At 41.7% G+C, this 24669-nt stretch overlaps 2 protein-coding genes across 2 annotated transcripts in view; both read right to left on the bottom strand.

Annotated features, from left to right (window-relative positions):
• The window catches only part of LOC309559991 (uncharacterized protein), a 217167-nt gene that overhangs the window by 34245 nt on the left and 158253 nt on the right, over window positions 1-24669 (bottom strand). Inside the window, exons 33-43 of the mRNA XM_082263472.1 lie at window positions 22264-22317; window positions 20358-20402; window positions 20019-20072; window positions 15363-15416; window positions 15207-15260; window positions 14965-15072; window positions 14387-14476; window positions 11743-11796; window positions 11518-11625; window positions 8040-8147; window positions 6275-6328 (exon numbers count right to left, since the gene is read on the bottom strand). Coding sequence (XP_082119598.1) covers window positions 6275-6328; window positions 8040-8147; window positions 11518-11625; window positions 11743-11796; window positions 14387-14476; window positions 14965-15072; window positions 15207-15260; window positions 15363-15416; window positions 20019-20072; window positions 20358-20402; window positions 22264-22317 — 783 coding nt within the window. The remainder of the gene's footprint in view (window positions 1-6274; window positions 6329-8039; window positions 8148-11517; window positions 11626-11742; window positions 11797-14386; window positions 14477-14964; window positions 15073-15206; window positions 15261-15362; window positions 15417-20018; window positions 20073-20357; window positions 20403-22263; window positions 22318-24669) is intronic.
• LOC309559992 (ras-related protein Rab-12) lies at window positions 17052-18975 on the bottom strand. Its single transcript, XM_082263473.1, has one exon. The coding sequence runs from the start codon at window positions 18794-18796 to the stop codon at window positions 18038-18040; it is 759 nt and encodes a 252-aa protein (XP_082119599.1). The 5' UTR covers window positions 18797-18975; the 3' UTR covers window positions 17052-18037.

Raw genomic sequence — 24669 nt, 5'->3', positions numbered from 1 at the left:
CTTTTGTTGGGTTTTTATTTCATCCTCTCTGGCCATTGTGCTTGGGACTGAAAGTGATGAGAAATCCAAAATGACAGCTGTCAAATCAGGTAAGGGGAAATCATGCAATGATGACATCTAGCTAAAATAAAAACTGTCTAATAAGGATTTCCTCTTTTTGGAGAGATTTCCCCTAATTTCCTCTTATTTTTTCAAGATGACAGGAAAGGAGGAGAATCTTCCTAATGGAATAATGACAGCAGAAATCCAAAATGACAGCTGCCACTTGAGGTGAGGGGAAATCATGCAATGAAGACATCTAGCTAAAATGAGAACTGTCCAATGGGGATTTCATCTTTTTGAAGAGATTTCCCTTCATTTCCTCTTATTTTTTTCAAGATGGCAGGAAGTGAAGAGAATATCCCTCCCTAATGGGATAATGACAGCAGTATCCATTTCCTATTCCCTACCCCTTTAAAAATGTTACCCCATAAATAGAAGCTGTGACACTATGGCTAGCCATGGACAGGAAGGGCCTTACTAAAGGCCCGTACACACGAGTCGAAATTCGGCCGGGAATTTTCATCCGACGACCGATCTGCCGATTTTCGGCTTGTTAGTATGATGCTTCTGACAACCGACTCCGACTTTTCGGCCGAAAAATATCTGGTGTGCAGGCTATAAAATTTTTGTCCTCCGTCAAAACACGGCCGATTTTCGTGCAGTTAGTACAGATTTTGACAGGGAAAAATCTTATGAGCAAGACTGGGCATGCTCAGAGAAGAAAGAACACAAAGAAAGCAAACCAACACATGACATCACTTCTGAAGTAGAATTTTGTCGGGCGGGAAAATTGGTGTGCAGTCTAGGCACATTCCAACGAACAGACACCACTCTGGACAAAAGATGGACGACTGGTCGGCAGAAATTCATTGCGTGTGTACTAGGCTTTACTATAACAGACATTCCTACATCTATGTGTCCTATCTCAACATTCCAGGAACCTGCTGTGATCTTCTCCATTACTCAGCCAACAAGTGAATGTGGCACACCAGTGCATATGGCTTCATTCCTTTTTCTCCACAGAAAAGGTAACAATCACTAACCATTTAAACAAAGATTGTTCAACAAGTCTGAAAGTCTCTGTGTTTAACAATCAATGTTTCCAGCATTCAGAAGTGCTTGCTATTGCTAAAGGTCAATCCTAAAATATTCAATCCCTGTCTGAACACAGCAACAATATTCAAATCCAATGCATGACTTGAAAACCTAAAGGTTGGTATTGTTGTCTGTTTCCCCCAGATGGAAGGTTTGCCCTAATTTCCTCATTCGTCACTAGGACAGGAAGTGGCAGGAAATATTTTTTTTTTAATTCTTTATTGATAATACACCTAGCACAACAATACAGCAGCTAGAATCACATGTAAACCTTAGTCTGATGACAGCACAGTGCAAGTATTACTTTATAAACCCAGTGACACATAAATAGCACAGGGAAGTATTAGAAAACTTGATTAGGTTGGTATTTTATAATTATGGATGAATAAACTGCAATTTGCAGTTGATTTAGGAGGCTGGGGTTAAGAGAAATGAGGGAAAACGGTTACAGGAGGAAAAAAGAGGGACTAAAGATAGAAGTCAACTAGCAAGTGGTGGTCACAGTTTGTAGTTTAGTATCCCATGCTTACTAAGTTGTTAGCCCCTAACATTACAGATGAGTTGATTCTTGATTTCTCCTACTGAGGAGTTAAATGTATCTGTGGCATTATATCCTTGAAAACCAATGGGTTATGGAGTTATTTCAATAAGACTGAGATGCAAGCCCTAGTCAGGTATAGAATAGAGAATGAATTGTCTCCATAAACCAGATCCTGGCCTTATATGGAGGGAGAGATGGATGGGTTGCGTCCGAAAAGCTAGAATGCAGGCCCTGGTCATGTATGAACTGAGAGAAGGGTTAATGCTCTGTATGGTTATTATGCTGGGATGCAGGCCCTGGCAATGCATGGGTGGAGGGATGGCTTGTTTCCAGCAGGCTGGGATGAGGGCCTTTGCTATGTATGGAGGGAAAGTTGTTTAGGTTGTCCCCATAGAGCTAGAACGTAACCCTTGTCCATGAACGGAGGAACCAATGGGATACTTTTGTAGGCCAGGATGCAACACCTGGCCATGCTTCCGAAGACGTCACGTGATGACGAAACATGTAAAGCTGACATGCACGCCGCCTCACTGTGGAGTTTAGCTGGAACACACTGGGTGCAGGACTAGCAGCCAGGAAGGAGCGACGTGATTTGTATCCTGATGGCTCCATATCTCCCGCGATCCGGTAATTAGTGCATACAGCTACTCAGTGTAATGCTATTTAGGCATTAATGGATTTTACTGTTTTGTATGAGCTTTCATTGAACCAATGATAAAAAGGAATGGTTATTGAAAATACTAAACCATGAGGGGTTCTCTGTTTCTCTCTTAATATCCACTCTGAGAAATATAGGTGACCCCACACCGAGGAAAAGTGGACGAGAGGACCACCCAACAGCTAAATATTAGCTTAAAAGCGTTTAGGATCCAGGTTGCCATAAGGGAACAGGGATCGTATCCCTCTGGTAAGCTCACACTCCGGCTATTTCTGCACAAGTGAATAGGAGATACCCACCACCACTGTTCCCCTGCATGGTCGTGAATACCTCACTGGGAGAATATTGGACTTTTTTTGCACTGATTTTTGAGTGATCAATTGAAGTCGCACAGAGCACTAAGCACTTTTATCGATTGATGTGTTACACATATATATATAATTATACTTATTTGAATACGTATGCATATATGAATTTGTCACAGAGCACTTAAATTTTTTATTGATATATATGCTCTTTATTAATTATTTAATAGGATTGGTATTATTATAAGAGGTTAATTTATGTCACTGCAGCACTTATATGTATATATATATGCACACTTTTTTGTATGGCAAGATATGCGCTGCTTAATTGAAGCATAGCTTCAAGATATTTATACAGTACCCTTTCCATTTGTGATTGTGAGGTAGCTGCAGTCTTGTTTACCCCCATACACAATTTATTATCAACCACATTGGCACGAATATTTATAACACATGCAGTAAGACATGGGTTGTTTCTGTAAGGCTGGGATATTTATTGAGCAAGGCATAAGTTAAATCTGTTAGGCCAGGTGCAGGCCCTGGCCACGTATGGAGGAAGGGGATAGATGGGTTGTGTCCAAAAGGCTGAGATGCAGGCTCTGATCATGTATGAATTGAGAGAAGGGTTATTTCCCTGTATGATTAGTGTGTATGAAGTAAAGGTTGAGTGGGTTGTATTTTTAAGGTTGGTGTCCTGGCTATGTTTGGAGGGAGACATAGGCTTTCAATGATCCTGGGATACAGGCCCTAGCTACTTATGGAGAGAGGTATGAATTTTTTTCCATAAACTACATCCCAGCCTTTGCTACTGGAGAGAGACATTAGTTGTTTCTGTACATCTTAAATGCAGGTCCTGGTCATGTATGTACAGAGGGGTGGGTTGTTTTATGTAAGACCAGGATTTAGGCCTTTGTTGAATGGTGGGAGGAATCTCTTAAGGCTGGAATGCAGGTCCTGGCCTCCTACAGTAGAGGAACTATCTTGATCTATTTTTAATAGCATTTATGAACAAGGAGTTGAAATGAAATAAGTAATGGGCCTGACAGGGGAATTACATTTTTCAATTCTACCCAAAATACTCTTAAAAAAAGTTTTGTCTAGGTTAAAAAAATATACATTCAGTGTATGTTAATTGTAACCAGTAGCTATTTCCATAGCTGCATTTTTTTCTGTGGCTGTCATATTAAATGATTGCAAAATTATCAGGTAGTCAATTAAGATGCACTTACTAAAGTTTCCATCCAAACAGAACATGGGCCAGCAGACAATCTGTTTTGCAGCCATATGACTTTTAGGTCCAACAATGATTAATGAAAACATTATATAGGTATTTTAAGCTACATTCTTTGGGAATAATAGATTCATCAGCAAATTCTCTTGAGTTCTGAGGAAGGAAATTAGTGCTGATGACCGTAAGCCTCGAAGACACACATCAGATGCATCTGCCAATGGGATTCTATGGAAGTGGTCTTTCAGAGCAGCCTTTGTTATCTCTCAGAACAGAGGCCCCTGGCACTGGAGTTAATTGACTATGATGCATTCCAGGCTAACTTTAGGGTCTAGGTTTGAAGGTTTGGTTTAGGTGCTAATGGATAGGTTAACTGTTGGAGAGGGATTACGCTAAGGGTTCAGGTTGGGAAGGGTAATGGCCTGAATACACGATTAGAATATCGCCCGATCATTCGACCACCGACTTTTGAAAAAGGATTTGTCGGTCCAAAACGTTGCCAACATACACGGTCCGAATATCGCCTGACCGTTGCCCGCCGACCATCGAAACAGTGTTCACCGGTCGAAAACGTTGCCAACATTAACGATCCAAAAAAAAAAAGTTACACACCAATTGATTACATACGTAGTCTTCATATATCAGACAGTGTTGAATAAGTGCTTTATTTTGAAAAAGTACTTTACTATTTAAATAGGGAATACATTAACCACTTTAGCCCCGCTCACATGGAGGCTACTGCGGCAAAGTGCCGCGATCCCGTCCAGCGACGTAGACCTACGTCGCTGGACTCCGCCCCTTGTGGGCGGCGCTCGTGCGCCGCCGGAAGGCTCGCTCCCGCTGTGTTCACTCACAGCGGGAGTCGGGCCAGGGGAGGAGCAGCAGCGATTGCCGCTGCTCTGCCCCGATCGTCGGGGATCGAGTCTGGAGATCCGCCCGCTGTGTGTAAACACAGCGGGCGGATCTCCATAGTGACAGGGACTGACAGATCGGAGTGTTCAGCATAGCTGGACATCCGATCTGTCCTTCTGTCACACAGTCACCTCCCCCCACACACGTCAGTAAGCACCAGGCATACATTAACCCCTCCCTCTCCAAAAAAATTAACCCCTTCCCTGCCAGTGTCATTTTTACAGTAACAGTGTCTATATATAGCACTGATTACTGTAGAAATGTCACTGGTACCCCCAAAGTGTCAAAAATGTCAGTCAAGGGTCCGATCGGTCCGCCGCAATGTCGCAGTCCCGCAAAAAAAATCGCAGATCACCGCCATTACGCGTTAAAAAAAAACCACCAAAAATGACAGAAATCTTTCCCTTAGTTAGTAAACGCAATAACTTTTGCGCAAACCAATCAAAATACGCTTATTGCGATTTTTTTTTACTAAACATAGGTAGCATAAAACAAATTGGCCAAAAATTTAAAAAAAATTTGATTTTTACATTTTTTTGGGGGGGAATTTCGTATAAAAAAATGTGAAAAATATTGTTATTTTTTCAAAATAAACGCTCTTTTTTTGTTTATAGCGCAAAAAGTAAAAATCGCACAGCTGATCAAATACCACCAAAAGAAAGCTCTGTTTGTGGGAAAAAAAGGACGTAAATTTCGTTTTGGGTACGGCGTTGCATGACCGCGCAATTGTCAGTTAAAGTCGCACAGCGCCGAATCGCAAAAAGTGGCCTGGACGGAAGACAGCAAAATCCTCCGGTGGTAAAGTGGTTAACAATAGATTTGTTAAAAACATACATGGCAAATGTCTATTTGACATTCCATTATATATTTTTGCTGAGAGGCCTTCTTTAGCTTTTTTCATTCGTGTTTACGAAACTTTTTGAACTTGTACAATGCTTCCGGGTCGGCAAACATTTCCGGGAAAATATTTTCGGGCATGCGTGATGAGGTTATACAGATTTAAACTGAACGACCTTAACACCAACGTATAGAATATTGTTCTTTCCCAAACGAGATGACAGAATTTTTCATGTTTTCCAAACGGTATTTTTCGTTCACAATATCGATATCGCTCATTGATGGCTGGGCATTAACTAATAGAATATCGGCCGATTGCTCGCTGAACGGAAATTTTCTGCCGATTTTCTTATCGTGTATTCCAGCCATAAGAGTGGAGGTTTAGGATAGCACAAGGTAATTACAAATGTTAAGACACTTGAGGCAACACTTATCAAGAAGGAGTGACCTAGTGGCAAAAATGACAACACTGGACTCCTAGAACTAAAGTATAATATACCAATAAATACATAAACCCTAATAATAGCTTCTACTGTGCATCTAACTCAATTATGTAGCATTTTCCTGTGGCCAAAAAAACAAAAAACAGTATATGTAGACCATTAGAACTTTTTAGATTTAGAATTTATAGCTGAAAAATCAGAACAAATACTCACATGCTCTCCCTTGTTACCCTTGCCTCCTTTCTGACCGTGCTCTCCAACTTCACCCTTGAAAAAACAAAGTTTCACACTATAATACAGGAATACTATATGTAGAGGATTTTATGGTAAACAAACAGACACAGATACTACACAACTAATGTTTAAGCTGGAACATAGCCTACTACAAAAAAAAAAAACTAGTAATTTAGAGTCGGTTCACACTATGGCGACACGACTTCGGGGGCGACTAGTGAAGTCGCCGTGCACCGCGACTTCGGCGCGACTTGCACGGACTTCACATAATGGAAGTCAATGCAAGTCGCTCCGACTTCGGTCAAAAATAGTGCAGGAACCTTTTTCTAAGTCGGAGCGGTTCCAATTGCACTGAATGGACCGCGACTTGTTAGGCGACCAAGTCGCCTGACAAGTCGCGGTAGTGTGAACCGGGACTAAAAGAATTATTATCTATACTCAGACAAAATCAACAGCTCTTTATAGTAAACTGTTAAAGGATGAGTGTATCCCCTGGTTGGGTTTGCTCTTCTGTGATGGGATGGTTGGGGGGGGGAGGGTGTGCATGGTGGACTGAGAGAGTGGGCTTCCTATTCATCTTTTTTTCCATTTTCCTTGGACCCCTCGCTCTAAACCAGGCATGCCCAACCTGCGGCCCGGGGGCCGCATGTGGCCCGGAACGGCAGGCGATGCGGCCCACTACTCCCTGATAAGTTGTTTTTTTTTGCTGGGGAGTAAGGAAGTTGAGTTGGGGGCACGGCCACAGCGGCTTCCATCTAACTGTAGGCAGAGGCTGCCTCGGAGGGGATCATCCACTAGTTGTGTTAAATTAGTGCTGGATAGGGGGCACGGCAGCGCGGGAAGGGCACAGCATCGTTTTATTACTTATATACCTTAAATATAGTATATATTTTATATGCGGCCCGAGAAAATTTCACTACACTCAATGTGGCCCAGAGAAGCCAAAAGCGTGGACACCGATGCTCTAAATGAATCACCTTGCCCCTCCCTTTCTTTTTCTTTTTCCTCCTCCTGTCTTTTTTTAATACCCTTGTACTGCCCCTCACACTTTTTGTATTTCGCTTTTGAGCGTGACCGGAACCAGTAATTGCACCTAACAATCACGCTTAACCATTGCGTGAACGAGGATCCCTGCTCCTCGGGCTATAATAATGTACACTTCTAATGTGAAATGCCATACACTAAACTTCCTCTATTGTTTTTTGGGAAAATTGTTATTCCATTGTTCAAATCTAATTATGACTGTTGCACTTTATATCGTGCTTGAAAATGTCATCTTTTACTCACCCGTCTTAATAAAGATTATTATTTAGAAAAATAAAAGAGGAGTTTAACTATTACGTTGCTCCTCGTACCGATATTTTTTAACCCGTTCAATGACAGGCGCTACAAAATATTGATTTAAGACGCTGTCCTAATTTTCCAGGCCAGGTATAGCCAGAAACGAAACTGTGTATATTACTAAATATATCATTGGGCGTTACTTATGTGCATTGCTGTCAACAAAATCAAAGATTAACTATCCTATTGTCAAGATTTTGAGAACTGACAGCAATCAAGGAAAGCAATAAAAAATGAAGACATCAAGACATATGAGGAAGTAAAAATACGTATCAGTACAAAGAGAAAACTAATAACTGAAGAAAGATGTTCACTGTGAACCCTGGATCAACTAAAAATTGTTACTTAGAGGGTGCATGTTTATATTTGGACTAAACACTGAATTCTCAGATATGAACTGTACCTTATCGCCATCTTCTCCGGAGATTCCAGGAGGCCCAGCTGCTCCAGGGAGACCCACGGGCCCTTGCAAACCATCTCTACCCGCAGGCCCAATTGGTCCTTTCTCTCCCTGGAAGACCAAAGAAACATTGTTGTATATGCGGTATATACTGGAGGGTCTAAAATCAATTCATGAATGTGAGCAGTCAGGGGTTCCAATGGTCAAGGCAAACAGTCAAAACCCCACTAGTCTAGGTTGACGCTTTCTAAATGGTGAAGCTAATCTTTCAAATCACATTTCCCAATCCAGTGTATGTGAACCTAAGAAAAAAAATATATTGCATTGCCCTTAGATGTGGTGGCTTTATTAGGCTTCTTTTTTCAGGATTTTTTCATCTGTCCATCCTGCGAGTAATACACTTCCTCTCCTTGGGTGACAACACTAATTCACTGTACTATATTTATGTTTGAAGAAGAAGAGTTGTCACCCTAGGCCACTCACTCCTGTTATAGACTACAAACCCCCCCATATCACCATAATATAGGGGAGGTGTTCTGAAGTCCACCTAGGAGAACTGAGCAGGGATGACAACACTGTATGAGCTTTCAGTATAGGACAGGTAGAATGCACAGAAAGTTAGAATCTCGCAGGTAATTTTCTGTGCTTGCAGCATTTTTAAGGAGATACAACATAGAAAATATGTATTACTAGTGAGATACATTGAAAATGTTATTTTGTTCCATACCTGTCAGATTGTTCTGATGCTATTTCTCATTAAGAGCGCTCTCTTCCCGCTTTTGTTATCGTATATTTTAGTAGAACATTTTGTTTCCCAGTCCTCAACATTTATTATAATCTCTTTCTTCCTTTTCCTTATCATTGTGATCCTCCCTAAAGTGGAATAACTGAATCTGAGCTCCACAAACCAAAAACGCTTTTTAACCCCTTTAAGCCGACCGCCTCCTGGCCCTTTAAGAGTTCTTTAAACCGGGAGGCGGAGGCAGACTTTCTTGTCATATGACCACTGTGATTGGCTGTCACAGCGGTCACATGATTGGAAAGCTCCAGATCCCAAGTATGCTTTGGGTAGCTTTCCGGTACCTGCTAGCCACTGTGCTTGGAGCGTGCAGGGAGTCATATAGTCATATATATGTGTGCGGCCGGCTTTAAGAGGTTAATTCAATTTTACTATTCAAAGCAAACTCACCCATCCATTTCTCCATGATTTATTTTGCTAAGAAATTACTTTGAACCCAACTAGCATTTCTAGCTATGGCCATCCTGAGTAAAGGCAGATGACTTATGTAGCATTTACTTCCTGGAATCCATCTGCCCTTAGCTCAGGCATTCTGGCAGGAGGATGTGCTTAGTTGAGAAAACCCCTTGCCAAGGATTTGAAACCAGGGAGTAACTGAAGAAATGTTAAAAAAAATACGTTTAAAACAAGTAATTATGATATTTTCCTGTCTATTTACTAATGCTAGCAGCATAAGAATTACAAATAATCAATGTTTATTGAGAGAGTGAAGTTCCACTTGAATTATCTCTTCTTCATTGTTCTATTAAATCCTATCTCTCATCTGTATTTTTCATTTCCCACTAAACAAATTCTATCTTTAACCACTTTAAGACCAGAAGGATTTGCCCCCTTAATGACCAGGCCATATTTTGCGATTCAGCACAATCGGAGCCGCCTGACACAGGCATTAGTTTCTCCGCTGACGAGCGGGGCCCGGAGCGCGCCGCCGGTGGCGCACGCTCACCCCCTAAACTCCCAAGAGCGAGCGCCTAGGAGCGGCTGCCTGTCGCAGTACATCTGCGGCGGGCGGTAGTAAAGTGGTTAAATATTATTTTTTCATTGTTCTCTGTGATCACCTTTTTCAAGTCCGCCCTAGACTAGATGGTTTTAGGAAGTGTTTGCATAACCCGATTGCAGACAAATCTTTTGTGTCCACAGTTTAATACATAGATGTGCATGACATAGGAATACAGTATATGTTTGCACCCTGATCTCAGAGCAACTTCTGGCATTCAACTATCCCAGGGGTCTCCAAACTGCGACCCATGGACTGTATGTGGCCCTTTGCTTGCCTTTATCTGGCACTATTCCTCCCACTGACACCAATACTGGGGCACTATTCCTCCCACTGACACCAATGAAGGGACACTGTTCCTCCCCACTGACACCAATGATGGGACACTGTTCCTCCCACTGACACCAATGATGGGGAACTAATTCTCCCACTGACACCAATTATGGGGCACTATTCCTCCCACTGACACCAATTAATGGGTCACTATTCCTCCTACTGACACCAATGATGGGACACTATTCCTCCTACTGACACCAATGATGGGGCACTATTCTTCCCACTGACACCAATAATGGGACACTGTTCTGCCAACTGACACCAATGATGGGACACTGTTCCTCCCACTGACACCAATGATGGGGAACTAATTCTCCCACTGACACCAATTATGAGGCACTATTCCTCCTACTGACAACAATGATGGGGCACTATTCCTCCCACTGACACCAATTATGGGGCACTATTGCTCCTACTGACACCAATTATGGGGCACTATTCCTCCCACTGACACCAAATAATGAGTCACTATTCCTCCTACTGACACCAATGATGGGGCACTATTCCTCCTACTGACACCAATTATGGGGCACTATTCCTCCTACTGACAACAATGATGGGGCACTATTCCTCCCACTGACACCAATTATGGGGCACTATTGCTCCTACTGACACCAATTATGGGGCACTATTCCTCCCACTGACACCAATTAATGAGTCACTATTCCTCCTACTGACACCAATGATGGGGCACTATTCCTCCTACTGACACCAATGATGGGACACTATTCCTCCTTCTGACACCAATGATGGGGCACTATTCCTCCTACTGACACCAATGATGGGACACTATTCCTCCTTCTGACACCAATGATGGGGCACTATTCCTCCAAATGACACCAATGATGGGGCACTATTCCTCCTACTGACACCAATGATGGGACACTATTCCTCCTTCTGACACCAATGATGGGGCACTATTCCTCCAAATGACACCAATAGTGTAATTTTTCTTTACTCCAAGTCTATGGCATTGTTTACTTCCACCAATGCCAGGGCATTTTCTACTCCTACCAGCCCGAAAACCAGTCTCCCTAAAGTTTGAAGGGCAGTAAACTGGTCCTTTGTTTTGAAAGTTCAGAGACCCCTGAACTATCTTGCCAATCAAAAGACCTATTTAAGCATAAGATTCCTCCTCTCCCCACCAGGATCAATCGTCCAGGTAGATGCCTCTTGAGCTCTGAAGATGGCTAGAGACCAAATGATTACTGCTCAATCTATTCAAAATCTGACTTATGAGCATATTTAACATGTGTGGTCAGTTATAGTGCTCGGGATGGTCGTGGTATATTATGTATCTTATCCAGAAAACATTTTAGGCTTTCATTCACACCCAGATTTATACATACTGGTACACCCTTTTCTCCGGAAGCACCTGCTGGTCCCTGAGGGCCTGGTCGTCCAGGAGGCCCAATTGGTCCACCTTGGCCTGGTCCACCTCTTTCTCCGGGAGATCCCTGCAAGATAAAGTCCACTCCATGTTACGTCATGTATGTGCAGAACATAGCATAGCCAATAACAATTAGTTGGTATACATGGATCCTGAAAATAAAATGCTAAAGAATAATACTTACTGCAGGGCCAGGTGGACCTGCTGGACCTTCATTACCCTTCAGACCTGGACCACCCTAAATTGAAAACAAAGACAAGATATAATAAGAAGAGCTTTAATGCTAAATAAAAAGGGGATAAGAGAAAAGTCATAGATTAGACTTCTAGATGTTATAATAGTCAGTTATATGCATGATGTGTGTACAGTAGCTTAGTGGGTAGTACTTCAGCCTTGCAGCGCTGGGGTCTTTTGAGCATTCATGGGTTTCCTCCAGGTTCCTTCTACACTGGTAGGTTAACTGACTTCTGTCTAAACTGGCTCTTGTATGTGCGTGTGTGTATGCATGCATGTGGGATAGGAACCTAAAATTGTAAGCTTCTTTAGGATAGTTAGATCATTCAAAGTAAGATAAGGGAGATATGCTCACCATAAAAGCCATTTTCTAGTTTATTAAAAATTATGCACAAACAACGAGCCTGGTGCTACAGAGCACTGACGCATTTCACTCCTCACAGGAGCATAGTCATAGGGTGAGGAACTGATATGAACATAAAGTATCTAAAAGCACTGCTTAAATGCCTATAATAAATATCTAATGGTCAATATGCTGTGAGGCTGACAGTCAGAAACATATGATAAAAAGTTTAATAGTAACTGTGTGGTTCTTACAGATCCAGTTGAACTACTTTGTTGCTAGTATGACATGTATTTGTACATTCAGGATCACATGCAGGTTAAATATTTAGGGAAAATGTCTCCAAGTCATCTGAATAAAGAAATACCCAAACAGCAAAATGTCTTACAGCTGCACAGGCAATCTACCTGTATCTGTCTTTTAGTAATACTAATAGTTCCTGTATTCAATGATTATACTCATTGTATGTGTCTGGTGGTCACCTTATATGAATTTTGAAATTTAAACTAAAGGAGTTCTAAAGGCTTAACGTTTTTTACCCTAATGCATTCTCTGCAATAAGGTAAAAAACCTTCTGTGCCACAGGATCCTTCCCAGCCCCCCTTAAATCTACCTGAGCCCAATCTCGATCCAGCGCTGTGCCGGAGAACAGCAGCTCTCTCCCTCCTCACAGGGCAGACTGTAAGCAGTGGGAGCCATTGGCTTCTGCTTATGTCAATCAAATCCTGTGACAAGGGAGTGAGGGCAGGGCCAAGCCGCACTGTCTGTGTCTATAGACGCAGGCAGAGAGACTCAGGATCAAGTCAACAAGAGTTCCCCTATACAAAGTGGCTTCCTTTTGGGGCACTCGCCAAAGAGGGGGAGCCAAGAACGCTGATGGGGGACCCCAGAAGAGGAGGATCAAGCTGCTCTGTGCAAAACTACTGCACAGAGCAGGTAAATATAACATGTTTATTATTAAAAACATAAAAAGTTTTACAATCATTGAATTTTGAACATATGTTAACTGTCTCACACTCTCCAGACGCTGGCAGGACTACACTCTTCACATCTCCACAGGATTATTTCCTTCAGCATATTGCCTAAGTGTTATATGCAAGATCTTTATCACCCCAATGTCAAAGTGATACAAGTGGGACCTTTGTCGCCCCATTGCCACAGTGTTATATGTGCCCTCTCCCGCCATGTTGGGCCTCTGGTGTGGCTCCTTGCAGTCCAGTGTGTGTCCGGGTCTTCCTCTTTAGGAGCACGATCACCCTCTCCATCTCTGGGGGAGCTCAAGAAACCATGAAAACGCTTTTTGGTCATTAGATAGTCACTATTGCTTAGATGTCACATACCCCTTGAGAAAGACCTCACCTTACAGGTCGAAACGCGTCGGGGTGCCCTCTTCATATGTGATGGTTTGCAATTGTGACTATATCTGAGTAATCTATGACTAATGTATTTTTGACTGTAACCAAGCTGATAGCTTACGCTCTATTTTTTAATGGATTTTATAAAAAAAATTCAATAAAGATATTATTTTTATACATATAGTTCTACTAATTCCTGCCTAAAAATCCCTGGGGGCCCATTTTGTCCTTTTTCTTTCCAACACATATGTTAACTGTCTTACCTGTCAAATAGTTTATAATTCTGTTATTCTTATGTTCCAGAATCCCCTGCCAGGCATGTCTTGGACCTCCACTGCAGCTAGGCAGTACAGCTTGGTCCAAGACACAACCCATCCTGCTGACTGGACAATGATAAAGCAGCAGTGTGCTGATGAGTCACGCCTTTTCACTTTGCTTGTTCCTCCTGTCAGCCAGCTGCCATTGTTAGACTGACAACACTATACATTTTAGCACAGCATTACTGGCTCCAGATTCTAACAAACCCTTTCACGTTCTGAGACCTACTTTGTAGGGGATTTCAGGAAATAGAATGAAAGAAAACTTCAGCTACTTGTTCTACGGGTATTTAAAAATGCATTTAATTATTTTTACATTTATAACTGCATCAATAGGTGTTTTATGCCTGCCTAGAATTTGGCAATAGTGACATTATTATATAGGCAAACTGTGTGCTTTTTAATCATACTTTGGATTTTTTGGAATCTCTCTTTTTGATGCTACTTAACATTAAGATCTATACTTAATAAAAGTCTTCAGCGTGCCTTTTGTGTTGAACTGAGTAACTGAAGAAACTGCATCATACACAACTAATAATATTAAGGTCATTTGAGAACTTGCAGTGCTGAATTACTCACTGGTGTACCAGGCAGGCCTCTTTCTCCGGGGAACCCTCTTAAACCAGCAGGTCCATCTTTACCAGGAACACCAAGGGTTCCAGGGTCTCCCTGTTTAAAGTAATAGAATATTCAGTGGGGGAATAGGAAGAGAGACAAGATAAGATTACCAGAAAATCCAGACTAAAGATTATGGTAGAGAAAAAAGAATAGCTAGCAAAGGCAAAATTATAACAATGAAAGTCATGAACTAAAACTATATTGCAATTAATGAATTAATATTACAGCCAAATGGGTTTTTTACTTCTACTGCAGTGTAGCGCTACCAAAAATCAAAATATCTATCAGCCAGCAAAACAAGACTAAATTTTCACTCTAGTTTACAGAAAGTTCTCAATTGTAGGCGCTGGGTTCTTGCGGCTAGATTTTTTTCATTGTATACTTCCATCGACGAGACTTACGTGCTACAAAAAACATAACGGTCTCATAGAAAGGGTCTCCAAACTGCGAACTGTACTGATTTGAAACTGACTCTCCTGTGATCTTTAGTAGGTCATATATTGTTTTGAGAACATAAAAATTACCAAAAAACTGCTTACCTTGGTACCTTCTTTTCCAGATGGGCCTGCCAATCCTTGCTCTCCCGGGGGTCCAGGTGGGCCAGGATGTCCTCTCTCTCCCATAGGACCAGATTCTCCTGCAGTACCCTAATTCAGAATAAATATGTCCTCAATATTAATTTTATAACAATTAAACAACGACTAGAGTTATACGTAATGATATATATATGGAGGGCTATGGCTATAGACAATGATTCCTACAAAAAAAAATTAATTCTTACCTGTGGTCCCACAACACCTGGAGGTCCGGTGGTTCCAATTTTACCTTGGAAACCCTGCAAAATAAAATAAGTCAGACAATATTACCCAAGGACTTACATTAGGCCAGCATTTTACTAGCTTAACAAAGTTAATCTCTTATACTCAAGTTAACTTACCACTTCTCCTCTCTGTCCAGGATGTCCAGGGATTCCATCTTTACCAGAAGGGCCCTGCCAAAGAAGAAAGGATAATTAGCTTTGTAGCAATGCTGTCTAGTGAATTGTTCCTTTTAGGGTCATTTATTGAAAAGAGAAAGGAAATTATAAACCTGCATATGTTATACAGTCACCTGACATCAGCATGACTTATCTCTGTTTTAAATTAAACCTCTGCACTGCTGTGTAATGGTCCTGCCATGTAGAACCACTGGGTTTACACTTCCTGCATTAGGGTGATGACACTCAGACTGTTCTGTCCACTGCATTGTCACTAATGCCTCGTTTCCACTGAGTGGTGCGGTACGGTATGGTTCGGTACGGTACACATTGCGTTTCCACTGCCAATAGTACCCTTTCATGATAGGCGTGGTGTATCAGGAAAGCTGTGATAGAGAATTCTCTGTCAACCAATCAAAGTTCTATAGAGTGTAGCTCCACCCAGTTGGTACGGTACTAATGTTCTTGGTACGCCAACGAAAGGGTACCAAAAAAGTGGTACGGTACGGTTCGGAATTAGGGTACCATTCATAATGGAAACGGCATAAATAGCGTACCGTACCGAACCGTACCAGAAAGCTCAGTGGAAACGGGGCATTATATAGCTACTATGCACTGCCGCCTTGTGTCAGTGGAGACAGCAGTATTGTGACCACTGTGGACAAGATTCCTATCCCAATTGCACAACATTATAACTCAAAGCCTTGTGTGTGCCCTTGTCTTTGAAAAATGTCTGCATATTTCCTGCTCTTTTGTCAAAACTTTATCCCAGTGTTTTCCCTTCTTGTTTTAGAGGATGCCAAATACCAGGTACGATGTTTCATATCTTTTATATCTGGTGGGAATGCCCTTGACTGCGGGGCTTTGTAACAGAATTTTTGCCCTTCTTTGACGGGTCACTGGTGTCAACATTCCGCAATCCCCATGGGTAGCTCTTTTGAATGAACCACTGGAGAAGGTGTTCTCAATCCAATCAATCGTTGGTTTTCTTTATTTTTTTGGCGGCTAAACTAACTATTGCCAGATCATGGAGAAAGGCCTCAGTCCCTGTCTCTCAAGTACGGCAAAACATTTCATAGAGTATGTCTCATGAGGAACTTGCTAGTATTATTCAGGACTTGAATAAACGCTTTGAAAAAGTTTGGGTTCTCATTGGCACATTATTTGCACATTGACCTAAAGTGGTTGTAAAGGCTGAAGGATATTTACCTTCATGCATTCATATCACCACGTTGTGGTGGTGTGTGGGTAGTGTGCACTAAAAAAAGTATGTCAGACTGTACTTTTTTCCAGCGCAACGCAGTGCAAGGCAATCCAGTGTGATGTTTCAATAAAGTTTGTTAAAAAAAAAAGGTGAACAGTGCCATGCGCCACAATCTGCACCTTGGTACTGCAGTTTTTTCTGCTCCATCACACCACACAGCAGCCACTGAGTTTTATTTTTTTTTTTTTTTTTTAAATAAAAAAAAAGTTGATTTCACTTCATTAGTTAGAAATATGATCTTGATTCCACAAGGACACATTATCCAAATGCATTATCTGCTACGGTTTCCCCATACTGTATTATACAGTGCATTGAAATAGAGAGATATCAAATACAGACTTCACAAAACCACCATGATTAGAAGAAGTGTGCCATTTAGGTGTATGTTATGTCTTTTCACCAAAACAAAAAAAAAAAAACCCTCCCATAAAAATTGGCGAGGTCAAATTTGCAGATTAGTAAGTGAATAGAAAAAATACATTTTCAGTCTTGTTGTGATCCATTCCTAAGTGGAAAAGCAGTCTTTTTTCAGTCAATACATCCACATAAGTCCATCTTCTGATGTGTGCAGTGAAGTCCCTACAAAGTTCAAAAACCAAATACCTTTTATGCTTAATCAATTAAGCTTTAATCCCACACAATGGATCCTGTGCCAGAGGGACTTAAAAAAAAAAAAAGGGGGAAACTGACAGCTCAAAGTGTAAACCACTAAGAGCAAATGCAAAATAGTGGAACAGAAACAGATCCTTCAAACTATTTAGACGTTAATAAATACTTCAAATAAAATAAACTACTGGAACAAACATTAATAATCGTGGCAGATCCAGTAATTCTATAATGCTACAGATTAAAAATAAAAATTGCACTGTATAATAAACTAAATATAATACTGTATATGGAAGCATTTTATGGAGACCTTAAATATTTAAATATTTTGGAGTGATAATACATTTAGCAAAGCACCATATATATGTCTAGAATTAAAAAAAAAAAAAATAAAAAAAAATAAAGAAGAAAAAAGTTTGGTAGCTGGCAGCCTGATTAAACATTGGAGCAGAAAATGCCATTATTTCAACACTAAATACTACACAACTAGTGGAGCCTGAATTAAAGTGCTTTGCAGGAACCACTGCAGTACAGCGCTTACAATGGGCCAATCTCTTTATCCAGAGGCCATTGACATTAGTGTGCAAACTTCCGACTGTGAAAAAAAAGAAATGCTTCCAAAATGCAGACCTATTCTCCATTTGCTGCTTATGTATTTACACATTTTACTGAGTCAGAAGTGCAAAATGGGACCTTCCATATGATTGTATAACAGAGCACAGGGGCTGAGTGTCACTGTGCCACTCTGTCAGGGCACAGAAGAGAATCAGCAGCACCGGACTGGAGGTCGAGGTGGAGGCAGTTCTGGAGGAACTTCAGGCTCTGGCTGTAGAGACAGGATGCTGTTGGAGAGCTCACTCCGCATTATATCCAGAGGCATCTTTTTTAATATGTCATCAACCAATTTCAAAAAAATTTCATCTACATTAAAGTTGTCCTTGGCACTTGCTTCACAAAACCGCATGCCAGTGATCTGTTGTGCGAACTTTTCTCCTTGCTGCCGGGTAATTTCTCGGTTGCTTTCACAATCCAGCTTATTTCCAACTAAAAGAAGTTCTGCGTCTTCAGAAGCATACTTATCAATCATCTTCATCCATTTGGGTAAATCATCAAAGGTTTCTTTCTTGGTAATATCATACACTAATACGATTCCCTTGGCACTTCTGTAATAGGCGGAGGTAATGCTGTTGAATCGCTCTTGGCCAGCTGTGTCCCATATTTGTAACCTGATTTTCTTTCCTCTTAACTCTACAGTTTTGATTTTAAAATCGACCCCCACAGTGGACTTGCACGCCTCACAGAAGGTGTCGTCGGTGAACCTCTCCATCAGGCTGGTCTTGCCCACTCCTCTGGAGCCGATAATAATGACTTGGAGTTTAAAGTCCGCTGGCCGGGGAGGTTGCTTCCTCCGGCGGGCCTGGGCTCCGGTCAGGGCTGGGGAGTTGGAGGCCGACCCTCCATAGGCAATGTTATTGGAGCTCCCGCCGCCCCCCAGCCCCCGATGATAGCCGGGCCTGGAATCCATCAATACATCCGTTCACACTCCGGGCCCTGTGACGTCACTCCGAACACTGGCGGCCCGGATAACCCCCCTTCCCCGGGCACAGGCCGGTCCAGCCCAAGGCTGATAGCCGAGTCACAAGGCTGATCCCTATTCCGCACAAGGAGAGCAGAGGAGACGGGATGTGAGGAGAGGAGAGTGTCACCGGAGGAGGAACGAAGCGCCACTGAGTTTTAACGCTTGTGAATAGAACCCTAAAACAAGTCCGCAGTAACACCTTCTATACTTTCTTCATGATTGGTTCATTTGAAGTTTGCATTTATGGCAGTGAACAAAGCAAATTCATCCACAAATGGGCAGCCAAGCAGGTGTTTTTTTAGTAGATATTTATAGTTCACTTTCTAGTTCTACTCTACACATTCGTCCATCAAGGCATTGGACAGGCACCACAAATGACCCATCCCCTTGTGACATTTAAAGCAGAACTAAACCCACTGATTTAATGGTTTCAAAAACAGTTACACTCCAAGAATGCTGGGAATGCTAACTGTCACATTTGCTTGTGCTCTCAACCAAACCAAGCTGGTGTCATAACTGATCACATGTGCAGCGTCATGGCAGTTGCAGATCAAACAGAGACCAAGTTGGTACCTTCCTTTACAGAAAAGGATAGGAGGGTATAGTTCCACTTTAAAGCACATGTCTGGGCAGTAGCTAAAATCAATTCCCCACCTCTTTCTCCAGCTAATGGCCCATCTTTCCTTTTTTCACATTGTCCCAGATTTGTTTTCTTCGTATTCTTAGTCCCTAAGAGGTTATCCACAGAGGTGGCTGGGGAGATAAGCCACAAATTGGCAAAGAGGGTAGACTTATGCACAGCGAGGTCCTCGACCAGCATACCTTGTATGTACTGCAACCAGCTACTACCCCTGGTTTTTGTCTGAGGATGTTATTGCTCCCTCCCTAGAACTGTTGAAGAGGTGGTGAAGAAAGTGGTCACCCTGCTCATAGACAGTAGGTAGTATTGACTGTGCCCTACCACTGGATAGAGCAACATTTTTATATGCGCTGCATTACACAGGGACATCTATCAATGGAATTAAGCATCTTTGGTGCCAGGTATTCTGAAATCTAAATAATCAAGTCTAATGTTATTGTGTCTGGAGTGCAGCTTTAAACCAAGAAAGATGTAACTATACCCACTACAGCAACAAAAACAACAAAGAAAAAAACACCAAATACTCACAGGAGGTCCTTTTGGTCCTGGGAACCCATTAGAACCTTGTGGTCCAGGAAGACCCTACCAAGAGTTAAAGAGAAAATTTCAATATCAAAAGCTAGAAATGTAAAAATATTATTGATTAAATGTTATGTACATAACAAAGGAATAATTGTTGACCTAGAAAAGTTGGTAATTTAAAGAATGAAAGATAATGAAGAGTAAGCAATAGACAAACATGGGTGGTGGACATTCAAAGCAAAGCTGAAGGCAGAATTGTCTGAGTGTAATTATGTCAAATTTGTTAAAGAATGGACAGGTTTAAGATACGGGTCTTGCCTGAGGGAACCTTCAAAATGGACTTACTCTCTCTCCGGATGGCCCTGATGGACCATCACCACCAGATGTACCCTAAAAGAGCAGACAAGACAAGATTAAAATTACAACATGCTAGGCAAAGATTGTTTAGATGCTATGGGAATTAAATTCTAAGCATTTCTCTCATTAATATTTCTTTAATTTACAGACTGTTCATCTGTGAGATTAAAAAAGACATCTTCCATACAAACACACAAACAAAATGATTACAAAAGCTATTCCCTTTAAACTGTAATGGGCCAAATAAAACCAAAAAACTCCTTACGCTATACATGAATGCTCAATAATACCTACTGACTGCACAAATAGCTTAGTCTGTAGTCATCATTATGGGAGAGTTAAACTTTAGAAAATAGAAAATACTTGTCTGTTTGTATAGTGAGCCAAACGGTGCAAGAGATTTGAAAGTCTAAGGGTCGCCATCAGAAATGTTATAACATGCTTGTTACAGAATAAACTTTCTGGCTGACTGATTTTACAACTTGAAGTAGAGCAAATATACCAGGGGGCAGCACATAGTCAAAGTAACTAAGTTCAACTGGACATGTTCTGTAATATTGAAGACATTTTGCTTTTCACCCAAGCATTATGCATTAGAACAGGTTGAACAGGCAAGCCTTGTCCTTCACTAAGTGGGACTATATTGTCCATGGTATTTCAGGAATCTTAACAGGCATGCTACAAGGGGCTATGGTGACAAATGAAAGAGAAATTGTCAGGAGCGTGTAACGCTCCTGTTCCATGGCAGCAACTGGTCTCATTCCAGCATCCCGGTTTTGGCTGAGCTGCATTCTCCCTGTCTGGCTGTCTACCTGCTGGGTGATTGGTGTAGACCCAGCCTATGGGTGGTGTTCAAACCTATTTTAAACCAGCCATGCCCTCAGTGTCATGCTTGTTATAGTGTTTGTAACACATTCTTCAAGCTCCCTGTTTTCCTTCCTTGTTCCCATGCTTTGACCTTTATCTTCACCCAAGCCCTGCCCTGCCACAGGTAGTTTGGATTCCCTTGTTCACCGCCTTGGATTGGACCATGGACAGGGCCATCTTACCGAATGGGTATGCTGGGCAGTTGCCCGGGGGCCCGACTCACCCAGGGGGCCCCACCTGCCCAGTGACCCAGCCCCAGCCAAGCATTGGTCCCGATTCCAGTCTGCATCCTGCTGCTGAACTTAGCAGGTGGCAAGAGCCTGTCGGTCCTGCGCTGCGGTCAGGCCACTTGGGCGTTGGAGGGGGAGCCCAAAATTGCCGGAATGCCTGTCCACCTCCACGGGAACAGGCACACACAGGACAGTCCAGTCTGACTCCCGTCCGTGTGTGTGTTCACCGGACCCAGCCGCCAAACTTGGAAGCTGTCATTAGCCTGGCACTGCTGTACCAATAAATATCGCCTTATCGATAATTTGCATTTTTATTCCTGTGGATGATTGTGTAGACAGGGCCCCAGTGCACTGCATTGTCCGGGGCCCTTTAATGCTCTTAAGATGGCACTGACCATGGATGTGACCCTGACTACTCTTTGAACGCTGCCTGCCCTGAAACTGGACTGTCACTGGACCATTCTACCTGTCTGCCAACTGAAAGTACCTATCTGTTGTGCTTAGTTTGCGTCTGCCCCAGCGTGCTGGTCCGGCACTATAGCATTGTGTATAAGACCTGGGGGCAATCCAGTACCAGTAGGCCTGCTTGCCTTACGAGAAAGGGGGCTGCTATAGGTAAAGAACACAGAGCCAGCTATTGTGTCTGACCACCAACGCTAGAGGTAGGTGTGATAGAAATACTATATATATTATGAACATCTATATATAATATATGTGTGCAGAAACATCATAGCACATGAGCCACACAGACACACAACAAATAGCATTATCAGTGTTACAAAATTGTAAAGAACAACCTTTGGTCCTGATTTTCCTGTGGCTCCTCTTGGTCCTCTCTGTCCCCTAGGCCCCTGAGAAAAACAAAATAAATAAGAGTAAAAATGTAATTCAATATTCAAAGAGATGCAGCATAGCATCCTACTGAATCTAATTAAGGACTGTTTTTCCGCTCCCGGAAAAGCTATCAGCTTAGATTTACTCATGGTTGTTTTGTAGGATTTTCGTTACACTTGCAAATCGTCCAAAGTAGTAGGCACTCAACAAGATCTTAAGCAGGATATGAAGCTTTTTTTGGACATTTTCTGGGTAACAGAAGCCCAAGTAAAAGCGCTGATAGCCTTTTATTAACCTTAAAAGGATATTGAGAAGAGCGCAGTAAGTTGCTTCTTTGATCCTGTCATATTACTTGGTTCACCCGGAACCAGCACCACGCCCAACCATGGGCACATAATAGGAGTAGTTTCAGGTAAATAAAGCTATGTTTAAAAAGATAAATATTAAATTTTGGGGCATTGTGGATTTAAGCTTGCACAAATGTACGATTTTAAAATACGGAGAGGAATGTACAAGTTAATACCCACATGGAAGAAAAATATATTTGAAATATATTTAAAAACAAACATTTTTAATTTATTTTTCCCAAATATATTTGAAATGCTACAATTTTGGCCATATTCAATATATTTCTAAAAATTGTTCCCTAAATATATTGGAAATATATTTTTCTTCCATATGGGAGGTGAATTAATTTATTATTAATTTAGTAACTTCTTGGCCCTGGTAAAATGTACTTCTTACAGAGAACCAGTCCAAATTGGACTCTCACAAAATGTTTAATATTAAATCTTAAACGATTACACCCGTAGGATCACTTATGAAATATTTGCATTTGCCTCTATATTTGACTTGGCCTCCTTTGTCTGGGCATGCCACTTTAGCTTGAGTTTCAGATATCAGAGGAGTCAGAATTCTCCTGAAGTCTGATAATTGTTGCTGTCTCAGATCACATGATAGACCTGATGCACTTGTCTTCCAGCTCCTCAGTGTGCATAAGGACATCATATACCAAATCCATGTAGTTAAGAGACAAAAAACAACAGAGTTTTGTTTTGTGACCCCATTATGCACACACAGGTCTAGGGAGATAGTGCGTGAGTTCAAGAATTTGACAGGGCATCATCTGTCTGATTTCAGATGATCTCTGATCCATGACATACTGTACAACCTAAATTGTGAGACACAGGATCTCTTAAAGCAGTAGCTGTTCCCAGTCGTTCTTAAGCAATGTAGAAGGAATGATTCTCCTCAGGCAGGTCTCCCAGAAGTGGTGACCAGAGGTCATCTCTTTGCCCAAATATGGACTATGTGTGCAAGGGGTAAAGTGCCAAAAGCAGGATATGTATAGTCCAATTCAATTTAAAACCATAAGAAGTCAATTAAGATGTCAATTAGGAAGTCAGGTTCGGCAAAATTATATAAAAATATAGCTATAGAATATATAAATAGTGTGTAGCCCAGGAGTCCAGCACTGTCTTCAATTGGGCCGGTTCTTCACCTGTCTTCATATTCCCTGGCCTTGCCATCTTGGCTGTGGGAGCCAGCTGTGACTTCCTGCAGTTTTACTGCCGGCTCCCCATTGCACAAGCATGATATTGCATTGTGCTGTAAATCTTCATGTACACTAGCAGCTCCTAAATTTGAGTTTAGGAGCTTTTGGTGTTTTTTTTTGCCAAACTCTACTCCATAAAAGCCTATATGCCCATGTACACATAGGCTTTTAGCAGAGTTTTGGTGCTGCCTCGTTTAGGTGAGCTTCAACCTCTGCTGAACACAGAAGGAACATTTTAACCGCCAGCGCTTTTTGCCGTATTTTGTGTTTTCCTGCGGCTGCGGTAAATGTAGGCTAAGTGTACAGAAAGCCTTAGATTGGTTCCAAAGCCTCCTGAGATGTGACGCATGCCAGGAGGTTGCAGGTTGGAGGTGTCCCAAACTTCTGTAATTCTCACCAGATGAGAATTGTGGAAGTGGGAGCAGGTACCTGCCAGAAACCCCCCCCCCCCCCCCCCAAGAAAAAAAAACTACCAAAAATGTTAGAGGAGGGGAGGCAGATAAGTGGTACTTTTACTTTTAAATGAAGGTCTCCTTTTTGTTATAGGGCAAATACACATCTTTTATAAGTAGACTTGCAAAATTATAATAATTTAAGATTGATTATTCATATTCTTACATAGAGTTAATATAGGCTGGTTCTCTTTATGGTAAACTACACCGAGGATAAAAGGAAAATAAAAAACAGCAATCTTGGATGTTATCAGGTTATGTGCACCTGAATTTGTAAGCATCAGAACTAACCACCAATATTTTTTCTTTAGTACAGAATTAATAGTAACAGTTTGATCTCTTGATAAATATGGATAATTATT

The sequence above is a fragment of the Pelophylax lessonae genome (assembly GCF_965119305.1).
Source record: "Pelophylax lessonae genome assembly, chromosome: 7".
Classification (NCBI taxonomy): Eukaryota; Metazoa; Chordata; class Amphibia; order Anura; family Ranidae; genus Pelophylax; species Pelophylax lessonae.
This window is presented reverse-complemented; position numbering and strand designations above follow the sequence as displayed.